The sequence below is a fragment of the Chiloscyllium plagiosum genome, chromosome 41 (genome assembly GCF_004010195.1).
Source record: "Chiloscyllium plagiosum isolate BGI_BamShark_2017 chromosome 41, ASM401019v2, whole genome shotgun sequence".
NCBI classification, from domain to species: Eukaryota; Metazoa; Chordata; class Chondrichthyes; order Orectolobiformes; family Hemiscylliidae; genus Chiloscyllium; species Chiloscyllium plagiosum.
The window spans coordinates 10,557,254-10,577,398 of record NC_057750.1 but is presented as its reverse complement, the minus strand read 5'-3'; the positions used below and the strand labels follow the sequence as shown (position 1 = coordinate 10,577,398).

General features: G+C 45.0%; 1 protein-coding gene across 5 annotated transcripts in view; it reads right to left on the bottom strand.

The window, feature by feature from the left end:
- LOC122542840 (RAC-beta serine/threonine-protein kinase) overlaps window positions 1-20,145 on the bottom strand; it is a 99,098-nt gene that overhangs the window by 24,957 nt on the left and 53,996 nt on the right. For 3 of the 5 annotated variants that reach the window (XM_043680928.1, XM_043680927.1, XM_043680931.1), the window contains 3 exons: window positions 16,679-16,796; window positions 7,473-7,640; window positions 4,443-4,571 (listed from right to left, as the gene is read on the bottom strand). In XM_043680928.1, the coding sequence (XP_043536863.1) occupies window positions 4,443-4,571; window positions 7,473-7,518 (175 nt within the window). In that variant the 5' untranslated portion in view covers window positions 7,519-7,640; window positions 16,679-16,796. The remainder of the gene's footprint in view (window positions 1-4,442; window positions 4,572-7,472; window positions 7,641-16,678; window positions 16,797-20,145) is intronic. The other 2 variants (XM_043680930.1, XM_043680929.1) reach the window with 1 other exon arrangement.

The following is a 20,145-nucleotide window of genomic DNA, read 5'->3' as shown; positions in this document are numbered from 1 at the left end:
GGGGGGGGGGGGGGGGGGTTTAAGCTGAGAATGTGATAGGTAGATGAAGATGGGGGTGAAGGTGATAGATCGGAGAGGAGGAAGGAAGATGGTCGAGTAGGACACGACAAGAGAGTGGTGTCAAGTTGGAAAGTTGGGTCTGGGATAAGGTGGGGGGAAGGAAAATAAGGAACTGGTGAAATCCATATGGATCCCATGTGATTGGAGGGTCCCGAGGCAGAAGACGAGGTGTTCTTCCTCCAAGCGGAGGGTGGGAAGGGTTTGACAATGGAGGTGGTCCAGGACCTCCTCATCTTCTGCTTTTGGACCCTCCAAGTACATGGGATCAATGTGGATTTCACCAGTTTCATTCCTGCCCCACCTTCCCACCTCCTCCCTCCTCCCCCCCAAATCCCAGATCAAACCTTCCAACTTGGGACCCCCCCTCATGATCTGTCCTAGTTGTTCATCTTCCTTCTCACCTATCCACTCCACCCTCCTCTCTGACCTATCGTCTTCACCTGGGGTGAAGGGCCTATGCCCGAAACGTCGATTCTCCCGCTCCTCGGATGCTGCCTGATCTCCAGCATCTGCAATCCTCACTTTCTCCTCAAAGAAAATCAGCAACCTTGTGTGAAAATATCTCAATGACTAACAACCAAATTAACTAAATAACCCAAAAAAAATCCTATCAATCTAGGTTTCACACTGTCCAGTAGTACCATTATAGCACAACGGTGGCTAGTTTCACCCAATAAGTGGAAACATTTAAATAGAAGCCAAAAGAACTACAGATGCTGTAAATCAGAAACAAAAATAGAAAATGCAGGAAAAGCTCAGCAGATCTGGCAGCATTTGTGGAGAGAAATCACAGTTAACACTTTAGGTTGAGTGACCCTTCTTCAGAACAGAACTTGCGTTGAAAGTGGAAACATCTTCTCTGTCGTTACTTTATCAAATTCTTTAATAATTTTGAATTTGAAGGTGACTCTTGGAAAAGATCCCCAGATTTTTAGTATTCCTGGTATCTGTTCACTGAAATCCTTGGCATGTTCCCTGCTCAGAGTGACTCAATACGATACAGGATGGTGGATTTATCTGCTCTCGTTCACTGAATCACAGAATTGTATGTTGCCCAATTGGAAAGCCCACCATGGCTTTTCAAGTGGGTATGACTTCTTGGTGTTTTTTTTCCTGCCTTTTCCCTGGAACACCACACATTGTTTCTATTCAAATAACTGCCCAATGCCTTTTGAATGTTTAAATTGAACCTGCCTCTACCACTTCCAGGCAGTGCATTCCAGATATTTAACTGCTCGCTGTATGAAAAGGCTTTTTGTCACATTGCATTTGTTTCTTTTGCAAATGACTTCAAAAATAGTGCCCTCTCATTCACAGTTTTTTTTAATGACTAGGAATAGTTTCTGCCTGCTTACAATTTTAAAAGCTTATATCAAATCTTGTCTTCACCTGCTCCTCTACTAGGAGAGCAGTACCAAACGTTTCCAATCCATTTTCACAGCTTAAGTTTCTTAACCCTGGAACATACTCCTGCATGTGTGCCAAAGTGTCTATATCCTCCTTAAAGTTCTGCATCCAGAATTGTATGTAATGCCCAGGCTCAGTTTAACCAGTGACCTATTCATGATTTAGCATACCCTCTTACTCTTGTGATCGGTGTCTCTACAATAAAATCAAGGATACAGTTTGCTTTGTTAACTGCACTCTCAATCTATCCTACATCTACTTTTCTTTGGTCACTCACTTATTCAAAGAATCAGAGATTGCTAATGCCCAGTGAACAGGAAGAGAAATTGTTTTGTTCAAAACTTTAATGTCTCGCATAATTTTTCTTAAAAATGAATAATTTGCTGGACTAACGACATAGATGCCAACCAAATACCAGCTGACCATAAATTCCTACAAAGTCCTGGCCAATCATAACCAGAGAAGGAGAAAACCTTATGCCATGCTCCTGCAATGTGAAACTCCTTCATAGAATCCCTATGAAGAAGGCCATTCCACCCATCATGTCCACACTGACCCTCCAAAGAGCTGCCCCCTATTCTACCCCTGTAACCCTGCATTACCTGTGGCTAACCCACCTAGCCTTCACCGCCCTGGACACTATGGGCAATTTAGCATGGCCAATCCACCCTAACCTGCACATCTTTGAATTGTGGGAGGAAACCAGGGCACCAGGAGGAAACCCATGCAGACACGGGGAGAATGCCTGTGTGGAGTTTGCTCAGTCACCCAACAGTGGAATCGAAGCCGGGTCTCTGGTGCTGAGAGGTAGCAGTGCTAACCAGTCAGCCACCTTTTGTTAGGGAGCATGCCAGCTAAGCCAACACAAATGATGAGGAGATAAGATCTCTACCTCTGAACAAAGGAGACCATCAAAACTGTTTTACTTAGTGCAAATGTTTCCACAGATGTCTATTATTAAACAATGATTTCAGACAAAGGAACATCAAAACCATCAGGTTAGCCGGTGTCTCCAACCGAAGACCCAGTCACACGATAAACTACTAGTTTGTTTGAAATATTTCCTACTGTATAGCTTTGACTTTTGTCAGTCAGTCAGCTTGTAATACAAAAAGAGCAAGCAGTTCCAGAATTAGCCAAAAAGCTAACACCTTTTCCAGTGTTTCTCAGAAGTCTGATTTCTGGCAAGAAACTGGCACGTTGCCTGAGAGGTGAACTCAATTCCCAGCATCTCTAGAAGTTTTGCTCCCAACAACATATTTGGTCCTCAACAGTAGAAGAAATGGCAGAACCTGTAAGAGCATTGATTTGCAGAGGGATCTGGGTGTGCAGGTCGACAGATGGAAGGTGGTAGCACAGGTAGAGAAAGTGGTTTAAAAAAAAAGGCTTATGGCATGCTTAGCTTCACTGGAAATAGACAAGTTGTGCTGCAACTTTATATAACTTTAGTTAGGCCAGACTTCGAATACTGCGTACAGTTCTGGTCACCACACTACCAGAAGGATGTGGATGTTTTGGAGAGGGTATACAAAAGGTCTACCAGGATGTTGCCTCGTACAGGAGCTTTAAAAGATATGCTTGAGGCAGGTTTTTCACATGGAGGATGAAGAGTGCCTGGAATGAACTGCTGGTTGAGATGGTGGAAGCAGACAATAGTAGTGTTCAAGAAGCACCTACATGAATACATGAGTAGGAAGGGAATAGAGGGATACGGAACCTGTAACATCAGACAGTTTCAGAATGGAAGGGCAAAATGCGGCAGTTCAGGCTCGGAGGGCCGAAGGGTCTGCTTCTGTGCTATATTCCTTTTTATAAATGCACTGAGAAATTTTACTGACACTCCCGCCCTGCTCAAAAAACCACACAGTTTGCTCAAGACATTTCAATGTGACTACTATTGACAAAATCCCAGCTCGGGCAAACGGAATTGCACCCAAAATAGGAGCAGGAGTCATTTCAGAAAACATTACGGTCAGGGGGTACGCATAAATGTTACTGGCAAGGGCAGTATCTCTTGGCCATTCTTAGTTCCATTAAAGAGGATGCTGGTGAGTCAAATTCTTCAACCACTGCAATATGCTATTGCAGGTGCTCTCACAGTACTGTAACATGGTGAAAGATCTTAGATTGTGAACCAGGTTAATGACGACAACGTTGTTAAAGTCATAACAATAGACTATTTAGGAGCAGGCAGAGGATCTCTGATAAGATCACAGCTGGCCTGATTACAGTCTCAACTCCACATTTCTACCCACCCTGGATATCATTTGCCTGCCCCTGTCATACAAGATCCTGTCTACCTCTGCCTTAGAGTAAAATTCAGGGACCCTGCCAGTGGACTTCTCTGGGAAGTTGGGCTGATCTGGGGCTTCGAGTGGATATTGGAGGTGATGTCACCCAGATGAGAGACGTTACACATTTCAAAGTTTGTGCGAAGATTTGTAGCTCGGGTGCTCGTTGTTGTGGTTCTGTTCGCCGAGCTGGAAGTTTTTGTTGCAAACGAATCCACAAACTCCATCAACAAACACATCGACCTGGACCCAATATACCAAGCACTACAGAGGACAGCTGAAACTGACAACCGGAAGCGGCAGGGACAGACCACTATAAACAACGGAGGAAACATCAAAGAAGCGCTTCACAGGAGGCTCCCAAGCACTGATGATGTCGCCTAGCCAGGGGACGAAACGTTTGCAACAAAAACTTCCAGCTCGGCGAACAGAACCACAACAACGTTACACATTTTTTGGGGGGGGTGGGGGGGGGGGAAGAGAGAGAGATCCTGCCAGGAATGAGAAACGTCAGCGAGTCACTTGCACAACTCTGTTCATGCAGGGAGTTCTAAAATTTTGATGCAGCAACCACAAAGGAACAACAGCATGTTACCACATTAGGATATTGTATGACTTGGAAGAGGAAGTTGTGTGCTAGAGGTGGACACTTCAACTAATATGTCACTGCCAACAAAGGCTCACCTGCTACAGAGAAGTTGTTTAATGGTGGTAAACAGTGATCTGCGCTCTCAGGCTTCTCCTTGTAGCCAATAAAAGAACCATCTGATTTCAACAGGAAGTACCTTGGCCTCCAGGTTTTAATGTATTCACCTGCAAATGAGAAAGAGATGAGCAAGGTTATATCAACTTTCACTCCATACGTCAAATGGCCTTACCACTGTGCGCCTATGGCAAATGGCACTTTAAGACTTGCAAAAATTGGACTGCATGCCAGCCCTCACACAGCTGAGGATGGGTTTATGCTCACGGCATCACTAGGTAATGGGTTACGCCTGTTTAAGAGAACTCATTTTGGTAAACCATTTGGATAACCAGCTATATTCACTGACTGGTCCAGAAGCTCCCACTGAACGGAAGACCTCCATTTTCCAGCAAGCCTTCTAAGACCCAATATACCAACCACTACAGCGGACAGCTGAAACTGACAAGCGGAAGCGGCAGGGACAGACCACTATAAACACCGGAGGAAACATCAAAGAAGCGCTTCGCAGGAGGCTCCCAAGCACTGATGATGTCGCCTAGCCAGGGGACGAAACGTTTGCAACAAAAACTTCCAGCTCGGCGAACAGAACCACAACAACGAGCACCCGAGCTACAAATCTTCGCACAAACTTTGAACCTTCTAAGATCAAGGAATTGTCATCTTTTAATTAAAAAGGAGAGAGGTGGGCACAGTGAATGCACAGTTGCCATTCATGGGGCACAGCTAATGAGCCAGTCTTAAATAAAAAGTCACACCAAGAGCTTAGTCAGCAAATTCAATATAGTCACTGCTCTGTGTTGTTGAAAATTGAAGATATAAGCCTATTTGGAGAGAGTGGGCAGGCTCAGGACAGAGATAACAAATGCCCAAGAGAGCGGCAAAGAGGGGTTTAATATATTTTGGCATCTTTAAGATTACATCTCATATGATACAAAAGTAAGGGCTTTCTAAGAATGACATTTATGCTGTATACAAGATGCTTATAAATCACTGGTTCAGTCTAGGTTGGAGCATTATACTGCAACCTCATTTCAGAGGGATAAAGGAGCTTATGCCTGGGGTCTACTGACCAAGGGGATGGAGAGGAACACAATGTTGTGGGCTGGAGTGTAAAGGGAGCAAGAACTGGAAGGTTGTGGATAGGTTTGCTGCACAGCCAGCTAGACTAGGACACTGCAGTGGTCCCAAGTCAACCCAGGTCAGCGTCAGCCAATTGTATGAGATTTAGATCTTGTGGTTCTCACACACACTGTTGGCAGTGCACATTTGGTATTACTCTCCCCAGCATGTGGGAGATGGCAGCATCCTGATCACGTCACTAGATAGCTAATTCAGAGACCCGGTCTAATGCATGCTCAAAGATGTGCAATTGAAAGGTGGTTGCAGCAATGGCAACCATAAAATTATCAGTGACAACTGTAAAAATGGATCAGATTCACTAATGTCCTTTAGGTAAGGAAATCTGCCACCCTTAACTTATGGGGTCTTTATGGTCTGGTCTACAAGAGTCCTGATCCAGTGTGGCTGGCTCTTACTGCCTTCCGAGATGGCCTAGTAAGTCATTCAGTTAAAGGGGCAATTAGGAATGGGGAACCAATGCTGGCCTCACCCCCATGTGCCATCAAAGATTAAGAGGAGAAAAAAATTGATCCCCACTTCTACCAGACTACCTCCCTAACCTCCAAATCACCAATATTTTACGTTACATTAGGGAATTGAATAGAACTAGAGAACATACAAAAAAAAGAACACCTTTACCTTGTCCCATCAAGGCTTAATATCCCAAGGTCCTTCATTAAAGCACTCCCACATAATCTGATACTGAGCCACACAAGATATTAGGGCGAATGACCCCAGGTTTGGTCAAAAAGGTAGATTTTAAGGAGCATCTCAAAAAGAGGAAAGACAAGTGGAGAGGTTTAGGAAGAGAATTCCAGAGCTTTAGCACCTGGGTAACTAATATCAAGGATCAGCAATGGTGGGGTAAAGGAAACCAAGAGGTCAGAGTTCTCAAAAAAAATCTTTAAGCGAAGTTCAATAAACAGACATGTAAAAGTAAAATGACAAGTTGTTCAAGCAGTTTTAAAAAATATAAATACAGTTTTCCTGAGCACCTGATATAAATCATTGACATGAAAGCAACTAAAATATTTAGCATGATCTCTGGGCACGCACTCTTTTAGAAAGGAAAACCAAAACAGGCAGACAGTATTGATGTGATACCCGTGATATGAAACTTTAGCCAGGAGGACTCTCATTAGTATACAGAGCAAGAGGAGATCTGACTAAAGGTGCTCAAAATTAGAAGGATTTGTAAGTAAATTCGGCTGCCCTTGTATGTCTAAGTGCTAGAGGAGAGAGGTTTGGAAGGGGGCTACTCAAGAAACCTTAACTTCTTATCATGGGTTATTGCAGTAAAGATTGCAATATCCTGAATGCACTAGGATGGTGTAGGACCAGTAAATGCTAGCAATTAATAAATTTAACTAAGCATGGGACTGACCACAGCCGGTTCTTTGACTATGTCAGACTGGCAACATCAGTATTGCACTGCAAACTTAAAACTAGGTTACATTCATTTAAAAATTGCTAATGTTCAAAAACACAATTGTGGCCATCAACACTCTACATACACTGAGACATGGTCAACCTGTCATAATGATAATGCCATGCACCAGTGAGGACTTAAATTTATTTTAATCATGGGCCTTGACTTCAAGTGTTAAGGTCCTTGTGAGAGCTTGAGACCCAGTTGCAAAGCATAAAGGCTGCAGCTTTTAAGGTTCACATCAATATGGGTGCAGGTTTTGCAAGGAATACTGCATTTTGTAAGCAGGTGACAGATGAATCTACATCTAGCAATCACAGAGCATTTGTATTTGGGGTTTGGGGGTGGAAGGGGGAAAGAATCAGAGACACCAACTTGGGAGTTTTCTGGGATGTTGGGAAACATCAATTTTACTCTGTAATTATGTGGTGGCATCCCCGATGCTAGACATCACACTCACCTCTTTTCTGAAGCCATCCTTCCTTGACAACTGACACTTCATTCATATTGGTACCAAAATATTCTGAGGAAAACCCAGTTTCACTTAAAGACACTGGAGAGGCACCAGCCTGACCCCAATGACAGGATCCTTAGCAACGCACCCTTCTTCCCAAACACAGCACAGATTCTGGTGGAAGAGAAAGTGGTAAGTGTTAGTAAACGGAGGAACACCCACAGTTGGTAGAGGACAGCATGTGCACGCAGACCCTCACAAACATATCCCTCACTGCAAACAAAACTGAGTTTTACATCCATCATTTCCCCAATAGTGAGAAATATTCAAATAGATTTTAAAATATTTTTATTAAGAAATTTTTTCTTTACAAAATTATAAAATTAGAGATTCAATTCTCTGCAGTGTGGAAATAGGCCCTTTGGCCCAACAAGTCCACATCGACCTTCCGAAGAGTAACCCACCCAGACCCATTTCCCTCTGACTGATGCACCTAAAGCTATGGGCACTTCAGCATGGCCAATTCATCTAACCTGCACATGTTTGGATTGTGGGAGGAAACTCACGCAGACTCGGGGAGAATGTGCAAACTCCACACAGACAGTCGCCCAAGGCTGGAATCGAGGCAGCAGTGCTAACCACTGAACCACTGTGCCGCCCCTATAAAAATTATAACAATTACAACAAACAAACTACTACCATACTCTACAAATCAAAACTACACTCATTACAAATCTATGAATAAATAAATAACACCACTCAGCGTAACCACACTGAAGCTCCCAATCTTCGGAAGCATTAATTATTACACCCGTATTTATTCGGGATTCTTCTTCCCAGTGCACAAGGCTCACTAAACCTAATCATTGTGGCTAAACAAATGCCCCAATTAAAATAGCAGACAAATCTGCATCCAAGTAACTCAAAAAGGGCTGCCAAGTCTTATTAAAAAGTTCTGTTTTATAGTGCACCGTGTTTGTGAGGAAATCCACAGGAGTGCGTTCCATAATTAAGGAAGGTGTTGCCCAAATACCACCAGAACATTACCTGCCCCACCAGGGGCCCAAACATTTTAGACCACTGCTACACCACTGTGAAAGATGCCTACCGCTCCATCCCCCGCCCTCATTTCGGAAACTCTGACCACAACACCGTGTTTATTCTCCTGGCTTACAGGCAAAAGCTCAAGCAGGAGACCCCCCCCGCTCGCGGATACAGGCCCAGTGCTGGTCGGAGGAGGTAGAGGATCAACGCCAGTGCTGTCTGGAATTGGCTGATTGGGCCATGTTCAAACAGGCCGCAGGTACCTTGGACAAGGACGTCACCACCGTCCCAGACTTTATCAGCAAGTGTGTGGAGGACTGTATACCGAGGAAGTCAATCCATGTGTTCCCCAACAGGAAATCCTGGATGAATCAGGACATATAGAACCTGCTAAAAACCAGGTGTGAGGCCTTCAGATCAGGAGACCCACTCAAATATAAGGAATCCAAGTATGACCGCCACGAAGCCATGAAGACAGCCAAGGACCAATACTGTTTCAAACTAGTGTCTATGGCAAGGACTGAATGACATCACAGATTCTAAAAAGAGACAGCGCAAGATAGCAGACAATGACATCACTTCCCAGATCGTCTCAACGCCTTCTATGTTCGCTTTGAGCAGAATTTCAGCGGAGAGGTAACACCTATTCCAACAAGTCCTGATGAACTTATCCCAACAGTCACTGCATCAGAGATCAGATCAGTTTTCCTTCGTGTGAATCCAAGGAAAGCAGTGGGACCAGATGGAGTACCAAGTTGTGCACTCGGAGCACTCGTAGATCAACTGGCAGAAGTCTTCTCGGACATCTTCAACCTCTCCCTCCAGCAGGCCACTGTCCCTGCCTGTTTCAATAGGGCAAACATCATCCCTGTGCCGAAGAAGGCTCATGCAGCACGTCTCAATGACTACCGCCCAGTGGCCCTAACTTTGACGGTCATGATGTACTTTGAAAGGCTGGTCATGGCATTAATCAACTCCAGCCTCCCCACTACTCTTGACCCACTCCAATTTGCCTATTGGACCAACAGATCCACGTCAGATGCCATATCACTTGCCCTTCACTCCTCCCTAGAACATCTTGACACCAAGAACAGCTACGTAAGACTCCTACTCATTGCCTACAATTCAGCCTTCAACACTATTATCTCCTCAAGACTGATTACTAAACTTAGTGATCTTGGACTAAGACCTACTCTCTGCAAGTGGATCCTCAGTTTCCTGAACCAAAGGCCACAATCAGTGAAGATTGGACACAATATTTCATCCTCACTAACACTCAACACTGGGACCCCCCAGGGGTGCGTACTCAGCCCCCTACTGTACTCACTGTATACCCATGACTGCGTCGCCAAATACCAAAGTAATGCCATTTACAAGTTCGCTGATGACAACACCATAGTTGGTCGAATCTCAGATGGCAACAAAACAGACTACAGACAGGTGGTGGAAGATCTGGTAAAATGGTGCACTGAGAACAACCTAGCACTCAATGCTGGCAAAACCAAGGAACTCATTATTGACTTTCGGCAGGATGTTACTCATGCCCCCCCCCCCCTACACTAACAGCACAGAGGTGGAACGAATGGTGTGTGTCAAGCTCTTGGGAGTGGTCATCCACAACAATCTTTCTTGGACTCTTCATGTGGACACACTGGCTATAAAGACCCAACAATGTCTCTTCTTCCTCAGGCAGCTGAGGAAATATGGCATGCTAGTGAATACCCTTGCCAACCTTTATAGGTGCACCATCGAGAGCATTCTGTCTGGATGTATCACCAGCTGGTATGGCAATTGTACCATTTAAGATCGGAGATGGTTACAGAGAGTGGTGAACTCGGCCCAGACAATTACAAAGGCCAACCTCCCATCTATAGAACCCATCTACCAGGCCCGCTGTCAAGGAAAGGCCAACAGAACTTTCTCAAAGATCTATCCCACCCTGACAATGTTTTTCTACAACCTCTATCATCGGGGAGAAGGTACAGAAGCCTGAACACACGCAGCAGCCGGTTTCAAAACAGTTTCTACCCTACTGTTGTTAGAATAGTGAATGGACTCAAACTCTTAGCACTCGCCTGTACCTGTGTTTTTTGTTTTTTATAACTACGTAACTCTGTGATCTGCCTGTACTGGTCGCAAGACAAAGCTTTTCACTGTGCCTCAGTACACGTGACAATAAATGCAATTCAATAACTTTCATCACCCCAACAGGCCCAGAGGGTTCTCAGACAACCAGCACATCAAAATGTTCTTCCTTGCATAGTAAGCGAGAATGTTAAATAGCCTTTTCCCATGTGCGTCTAAGGAAGATAAATGCGGCAAGCCCAAGAGGAGAGACCGGGCCTACCTTCACTTTGCTCCCCAACCCCTGCTATTACTCCAGTCACAGCACTCCGTTACCAATGAAGCTTGTGGCCATAAACAATGAGTGAAGGTACCTGTGCTTAGTTTGCACTCAGGACACATTGGAGATGCTGCCTTTTTCAATTTCGCAAGACAATCTGGAGCTAAATAAACTCTATAAAGAACCTTCAATTGCATGGGCATCCATACTGGTGCTTCATTTGACTGAAGGATATCATGACCACCCCCTCAAACAGGTCTCCCAAACAGGAGACTCCCCTGGTTGCCCACAGTTTGAATCCAGGGTCCATCATCCTTGGCCGGAATCCCGGAGAACCAACTATAGAGGTAAGAAAGAGGTTTTAGATAAATTACCCTCACTCTGTCCCATTGCTCTCCATGCTTTGACCGTATTAATAATGACTGGATCCTGACAGTTTTCCACAATGGTCCTCATCTTACCCATAAACAACAGACTAGTAAGGGGGCACTTTGCCTGGGAGGCCTTGATATCCAACCATATTGATCTCGGGTCCTCACAAGCCCAGTCACTTGCGAAGGACAGAAGGGAGCTTAGTTGGTATCTCTTAATTTCTGGGAAGTCTACTCCTCCCAACCCTTGAGGTAACTGCAATTGTAATTCACCTTCAATATCAGGTATTCCCTTAAGATTCCCCCTCCCATGGGCATAGCCTCTGACTTTGCAAAATTGATACTTTATCCCCCAAAAAAAAGAGCCAAATAAATTAATACATTGTTTTAAACGGGGTACAGAAACTGCCTGGTTTGGTAAGAAGAGGAGAACATCATCTGCATATAATGTAATCTTGTGTGCCCTTGATCCCACTTACGGGGCAGCTGTATTAGGGTCCTCACGGATAGCCTCTGTCAGCAGCTCAATCACCAACATAAATAGTAGTGGTGAAAGGGGACAACCTTGCCAACTGCCCCTAAACTACTGACTTTACTGGATCTTACACCGTTGGTGAGAACTGCAGCCAGAGGGGCCCTACACAGGACCTCCACCCATCTGACAAAGACCTCACCTAGACCAAACCGTTCCAGACTATAAAAAGATATGGCTACTCCACCCAACTGAATGCTTTCTCTAAAGACATCACCAAACCCTGAACCAATCGTTGCTGACACACTTGGACTATAATCAGTAATCTTCTAATATTATTGCAGGGCCGACAGCCTTTTATAAAACCAGTCTGGTCCTCTCTAACAATATAGGGCAACATCATCTCCAATCACAATACAAGTGTCTTGGATAAAATTTTCAAGTCCAAATTTAACAGCGGAAGAGAGTCATAGAGGTGTACAGCACAATAACAGACCCTTCGGTCCAACCCGTCCATGCCAATCAGATATCCCAACCCAATCTAGTCAGCACCCGGCCCATATCCCTCCAAACCCTTTCTATTCATATACCCATCCAAATGCCTCTTAAATGTTGCAATTGTACCAGCCTCCACCACATCCTCTGGCAGCTCATTCCATACACATACCACCTTCTGCCTGAAAAAATTGTCCCTTAAGTTCCTTTTATATTTTTCCTCTCTCACCCTAAACCTATGCCTCTAGTTCTAGCCTCCCCCTCCCCAGGGAAAAGAATTTGTCTATTTATCCTATCCATGCCCCTCATAATTTTGTAAATCTCTATAAGGTCACCCCTCAGCCTCCGACACTCCAGGGAAAAACAGCCCTAGCCTGTTCAGCCTCCCCCTGTAGCTCAAATCCTCAAACCCTGGCAACATCATTAAAAATCTTTTCTGAACCCTTACAAGTTTCACAACATCTTTCCGATAGGAAGGAGACCAGAACTGCATGCAATATTCCAACAGTGGCCTAACCAATGTCCTGTACAGCCGCAACATGACCTCCCAACTTCTGTACTCAATACTCTGACCAATAAAGGAAAACATACCAAACCCCTTCTTCACTATCCTATCTACCCGCGACTCCACTTTCAAGGAACTATGAACCTGTACTCCAAGGTCTCTTTGTTCAGCAACACGCCCAAGAACCTTACTATTAAGTGTATAATTCCTACTGAGATTTGCTTTCCCAAAATGCAGCACCTCGCTAAATTAAAATTCATCTGCCACTTCTCAGTCCATTGGCCCATCTGATCAAGATCCTGTTGTAATTGGAGGTAACCTTCTTCGCTGACCACTACACCTCCAATTTTGGTGTCATCTGCAAACTTACTAACTGTACCTCTTATGTTCACATCCAAATCATTTATACAAATCATTAAAAAGTAGTGCACCCAGCAGCTATCCTTGTGGCACTCCACTGGCCACAGGCCTCAGAGTCTGAAAAACAACCCTCCACCACCACCCTCTGTCTTTTACCTTTGAGCCAGTTCTGTATGCGAAATGGGCCTACATAAAGCACAGTCCTCCGTGGTCTTCCCTTTCTTGAGAATGGGAGAGATGTTAGCCTCTCTTAGGGGTGGCAGGAGGCAGTCATGACTGTATGAATATTTGTACATGTCCAGCATTGGCCCTGACAGGATATTTAGAAATTCTTTGTCGAACTCACTCGAGAGACCATCAGGGCCAGGTGCCTTCCCTTCCCTCTTTGAAGCTATCTTACTGCCTCCTGTATCTCTCATTGTCAAGGGGGCGTTAAGAGGAGACGCCTGTTCAGAGGTCAAACCTGGAAGATTCAGATCCTTAAAAAAAAAGTCTCCATCTTAGCCCACCTATCTTTTCAGCATTTTTGACTAATATAGCTCAGAGTAAAAACAACAAAATGCTGTATTGATCCTTTCAGAGTCACCAGTAAGATTCCCAGTGCCATCTCTAATTGGTGTAATGGATTGGAGGACGCGCTTTTTCCTGGTCAGATATGCCAGGTATTTGCCAGGCCTATCCCATGGTCAAACAGCCTTTTTTTCATGAGAGTTCTTTCTTCGCTGTCTGAGTGAGCATGGAGTTCAAAAAAACCTGGAGAGCTGTGACTCGCTGCAATTTAGCCACCGATGGCCTATCAATATGTGCTGTCTCAGCTGTCTTCAACCGCACCTCAAGCAGATGTTGCTGCTGTCGCTTTGGCTAGCTGAATAAGAGATAACTATCCCCCTAGCATCTGCCTTAGCAATATCCTAGAGTATAGCTGTACCCAAACTGACAGCCAAGAACACTTTAAACTCACTCGAAGTCCTCAACAAACTTACTGTCCTCGAGAATGAAATGATCCATTTACTAATGCCGGGAACCTGTTCCATGGCCCTTAATCTCCACCTCCAAATATGGCTATGTTTCCAATTTTACAGGACATCACCAAACCTAAAAAAAACCGAGGGTGCTAGATAAAGGTCAATCCTGGTGTGACACTTGTGTGGATTAGAGAAAAAGGTGAAGTCCCTACCCGTGGGGTGGAGACATCTCCAAACATCCACCAGCCCCAAATCCACACAAAGGTCAACCAATTGCTTGGATTGCAGAGAGGTATTTGGGGAACTTTGGGCATTCTTTCCACAATGGGGTCCACAGACCCTTCATGATTAAAACGGAGCACAGCCAGGTACCTGATGGAATATTGAATATCCTGATCCCTCAGTCTCTTCATCTCAAAAGGACTTCCTCTTGCAGATCACGGCTGCAGAAAAGTCCTGCAGGGCCTGTGGATCCTTTCCCAGCGATCTGGAGGCTTCCATTATCTTTGTTTGTCCCAATTGGACTGGAATCGCACTAGGACCAGGCGGGGACACTGGCCCGAACCAGGCAGGGGGCACTAGTCCTAACTGGGCCTGCACACCACCAGCCGGTGAGCGCTCTCAATCCGCACCCATCCTGCCTTCGCCCCCTAGCCCAGAAATCGCAGCAGCCATTCTTTGAGAAAGCTGGCTGGCTGCTTGCCTTCCTCTCGTTCCGACTGCCTGACCACCTGGATATTTTTTCTTTGACCTCAATCTCGAGGTCATCGACCTGTTCTACTAAGGTCCGTACTTGCTTCTCCATGGCCTGGATACGTCTCGCCAAGGACTCGACCACAGTCTGACGTCATGGCCCACTGCTCGACCTCCTCCACTCGCTTCCCGAGACTCTGCAGCATGGCCAAGATCAGCTGAAGCCTGGTGTGATTCTCTTCAAACGATGCCTCGATCTTCTCTCGGAGTCTCATGAACTCTGCAGCCAGGCCTTGTCAAGTAGGGGAGGCCATTGGGATTTTGGCGGAGGCCACAGCTGCAGCCATGGGTATGTCCAACACTGCGGGGGAGGGGGGTGTTCTGCTTGTTGCAATTTATTCTGTCCTTTGCCTCTAGTCATCTTCACTTACTTAAAAAAAAAGGTAAGCAGCAACTCTACTAATATTAAGCTATTGATTTTCTTCAAAATAGCTTAGCTGGAGAGGGTAAAAACACCACTGCGCCTGAGTTATGGTGCAGAGCCCAGCAAGACAGACCTGTTAGATCGCCGCCATCTTGGATCCCTCCCAACTGAGTACTGACTCTCAAGGAAGTTGAGTCCAGGTCTGAGCTTCAGTCTCGACCTCAGAAGTAAAACCCAGAGAACTGTGACCTGTTATTTTTTGGTTGTACACTACCTGTTCATTTCAGTGCAGGGTTTTGTAAAGATTTCTTTTGCATGGGCACATGTGTGATATCTTAGAGGTTGAGACTTTTCAGTGGCGCTTGTGCTTACTGCAAGACCAGGGAGTGCATGAAACTTAGAGGGAGCCGTTACCAGGAAACACAGCAACAAAGGGAACTAAGGCCAACTGGCTCCACAAGCCTGCCTCATGACATGATGAGCTACAACTATAAACACTTCAGCTCTCTGACTCAGCCTGTGAGCAGCTTCTCTCTCAAGTCAGGTGGGGGTTAAGATAATAAATCTCAGCCAGTAAGTGATAAACACCCCCCTGACCACCACAAGACACTACCATTGCTCCATTGTCCATAGCTGTGGTCACCTTGAGATTGTCAGTGTAGGAGAGCTCACAATAACTGCGCTAGGATAGCCCAGTCTCAGTGGGACCCTGCACACAGCCACCAGCTTTCAAGCCGGGCTCCAAAGCTCTGGGAAAAGACCTATATGCTGAAAAGCTTTGTTACCAAAGGAATCACAGCACAGGTCACTGGGGAACTGTAACCAGGGAACAACCATCAGTCTACACAAAAGGAGAAAGATTGGACAGCACTCATCAGAAGCCCAAAATAAAAACACCATCCACACAAGGAGGCTGTGAAAGATCCCACGACACCTATTTCAAAGAGCAGCTGGAGAGCCCTGGCCCAGCACCAACACCCCCCTCCCACCCCCGTCCTGTCCAATATCACAAACAAACAAAAGATCGGGTCATCACCATATTGTAATTTGTGGGATCTTGCTATGCACAAATGGTCTGCTGCATTCCCTAAATTACTGTGGCAACTCTTGATTGGACGTTACATACTTTGGGAAACCAGATGCCTCATTCTATTTTATAGAATCACAGAATGTGGGAGCAGATTATTCAGCCCATTGGGTCCACACCGACCCTCTGAAGAACATCCCACCCAGACCCAGCCTGCCCCTGTAAACCCGCATTTCCCATGGTTAATCCGCTTAGCCTGCATATCCCTGAACACAGTTTAGGATGGCCAATCCACCCTAATCTGCACATTTTCAGACTGTGGGAGAAAACTGGAGCATCTGGAAGAGACCCACGCAGACACGGGGAGAACACGCAAATTTCACACAGACAGTCGCTCAAGGGTGAAATTGAACTCCGGTCCCTGGCGCTGAGAGACAGCAATGTTACCCATTGAGCCACCATATGCTGTATCAATGCTTAGAAATTATCTTTTACATAAATAATTTGTTCACCTCTCTGCTGGCTTTTCAAAGCTCCAAGTATTCAATGGTTCTTGTGTTCGATGGACACACGTTCCTTCTTTTCCAGATCCTCAAAACTGCGAAAATGTCGCCGCCTTCAGTCAAGGGGCTGGATGAGGGAGGAAGGAACGACAGGTGATCAGAGACGCTCATGCTAAACTGGCGACTGCTACAAGTTGGCTAAAAGAGGCCGCTTGTTGCTTTGCCAAGCCTCAGCAGTACTGATCCCTAGCTCTCGCCTCCTCGACACTCCCTGAATGCTGGTGAGTCAAAGGTCCAGGCTCCAAGGCCCCAAACTATAAGTTAGATGCAAGGACCAGCACTAGCAGGGAGCTCAGATGGGTCACTGAATAACTCGAGGTTCTTGGAAGAGCAGAAGCAAAATAATGCAATGATTTAAGATATGCAGATACAGAGGGGGCTGGGACAGCTCAGAGACCTATACTGATCCAGGCCACTAATCACACTCAGCCTCGAAATTCCAGATTTTAAAAATGCAGGGGATGTGCTTACGTGCACTGGCAGGTGATAGAACAGCAGAATGTGTATTCAGTGGATAAGGTTTCACTCAGAGGGTTAGCAATGGCCACGTGAATTAAAACTGAGCTCAATTAAACTGAAAACACTCACTGAACCACAGCTAACAGCCCAAGTAGTAGTCATTCAGCCCTTGGTCTATATGGGAGTTAGGTGAGCACTAATAGCAGCTGGATTAAACGTAGAATTTCCTTTCTCATCCATCAGGTGGTTTGCCCGAGTACTCATGAGGGACAAGAGTGGGCAATTTGTGACTGGTTTGTGAAATCTCTGGCTTGTCCAGGTTGTAGTGAAGGGAAAGGAGTGAAAATGGAAGGAGGCTGAGGGACATGGAGATGAATCCACTAAGAAAGGAGGAAGGGAGTTACCACTGCTCTAACAGCCCTGTGCATGCAAGAAGCAACCGCTAATGTCATTTCACAGTATTTGTTTTCAACTCTTGATCCTTCCCCCTCGTCTCAGACTCCCCAGAGGCATTCTGTCAGGGTCAACGTTTAAGTTTGCTACAATATATGCTCAAGGGGGCAAATTGCTGTATTTAATGGCAATGACTTATAATTATCACCACAACATTTCAGTGCATTAACCTAACCACAAAAGTCCCACTGTTATTGGGAGCAACAACTCTGAATAAGTTACTGCTTGTTTGGACAACTGCACCGCCAAAATCCCAGAGCGTGGAATCATTTTGGTTTGGTCAAGCAGACTTCACGTGGGCCCCCTGCACAAATTCACAATAAGCAAATTGGGGATTTGGAAAACACGGTTGTAATCTTCATGCAGAATGCAGTAACGAGATGCTAAAAATGCAAACACCTCTCTCTGTTTTGACAATGACTCATTCTTTCACTGTGACTTGCTCTTCTTCCTCAGAATTCAACCACAGAGCTTCCAGCTGAAATTCAAAACGCGAGAATTCCGATTGCATTGCTTTCGAACAGCACAACAACACTTGCATTTCTGTAGCACCTTTTGGGGACACATGCAGGCCAAATGGAGTACGTTTGAAGTGTAGTTACTGGTGTGCTGCAGGAACCACAGTAATTGAATTGCTTGCAGCAGTGAGATCAACAAAAAAAAACGCAATGTGATCATCAGATGATCAGCACTTTTTCTTCCCAAAATAAAAAAGTGGATTGAAGAATAAACATCTCCCTTATCTATCAGATCACCTCCTGCTCTTATTTAAAACAGTGTTGCAGGATCTTTCATATCAGCGGAGTGTACACTGGGGCTCCTGAAATAATGAGTAGCGCTGCTGCTGGGCTTTTGCGGGAAAATATTTCCCAGAGGAAGCAGAGGAATTTTGGACAAGAACAATCTGTCTTTGCTGCAAATAGGATGACTCAGGAGCAGCCTAAAGAAAATAATGGACGCGGAGACATACAGACATTCAAAAAGATGACCAGAGAGGTTTTAAGGACAATGTTACAAGGAGGAAAAACAGATGGAATGGTTCAGTGCCAACCCCATCGACCTCTGTTCCCTAGTTTCTGGGAAAATGGCGGTGCTGATGGTAAGTGGGGTGGGGTGGGGTGGCATTTTAGGCCTTAAGGGTCTGAAATTTCCCTCGCTATTAGAATGTTGCATTGTTACTTAGAAGGAGCATCTGATTTTTTTTTTAAAAAGAGGGGGACTTCCATAAAAATAACTTTCATAATTATTGCTCCATATCCACCTGCTGCATTCAACAGCTCAAACCTCTGCGCTCAGGTCTATTCCGTAAGATTGTATGTACCAGGAGATGGGCCTGGTGATTATATCACTGGCCTGGTAATCCAGAGGCCCAGGTTATTGGGTGTGGAGAGCACTGGTTCAAATTCCGACAGGGCAGTTGGTGGAATTTAGTTTTGATGAATAAAACTCTGGAAGTGAATGGTTGTCTTGGTAATGTTAAACACGACAGCCACTACCTAACGTTGCAAAAGCTAATTGGGTTTGCAAATCCCCTTTAGAGGGAGCAATCTGTTGTCTTTACCTGGTCTGGCTTACACACGACTTCAGACTCTCAGAGATGTGGTTGACTCTTAATTGCTATTAGAAACTGCCTAAATTTGAGAACAATTAGAAGATGGACAAAAAGTATTGAACTTGCCAGCGACCCTTGCAAGAATTTTTTTTCAAAAAAATTGTTCATTTGTTCAGGAAAGTCAGACAGAACAAAGGCCCACACACCGGACTGGTGTGCCTCAGTAACAATCCCCACCTTTCAATCAATGAGCAGGTTCTCTCACATTTTCCAAAGTTTAATCACTGACTTCAATGTGTGGCTGGATACTCAACATATACAACTTCTAATAATTGTATATGAATTACAATTCTTTAAAATGGAAGCTTGGGACATTCCTCAATCTCCATTTTTGCTCAGTCATAGAATCATGTTGTACAGCACAGAAACAGAACCTTCAGTCCATCTTGTCAATGCTGACCTGATATTCTATGTTAATCTAGCCCCATTTGCCAGCATTTGGACCATATCCCTCCAAACCTTTCCTATTCATATACCCATCCAGAGATGCCTTTTAAATGTTGCAATTGTACCAGCCTCCACCACTTCCTCTGGCAACTTATTCCATACACACAGCACCCTCTGAAAAAGTTGCCGCTCAGGTCCCTTTTAAATTTTTCCCCTCTCACCTTAAGCCTACACCCTCTAGTTTGGATTCACCTACCCTTGGAAAAAGACATTGGCTATTCACTCTATCCATGCCCCTCATGATTTTATAAACTAAGGTCACCTTTCAGCCTCCGATGCTCCAGGGAAAATGGCCCCGGCCTAGTCAGCCTCTCCCTGTAACTCAAACTTTTCAGCATGCTTATAAATCTTTTCTGCACTCTTTCAAATTTAACATCTTTCCTACAGTAAGGAGACTAGTATTCCTGTATGCAGTATTCCAAAAGTGGCCTAACCAACGTCATGT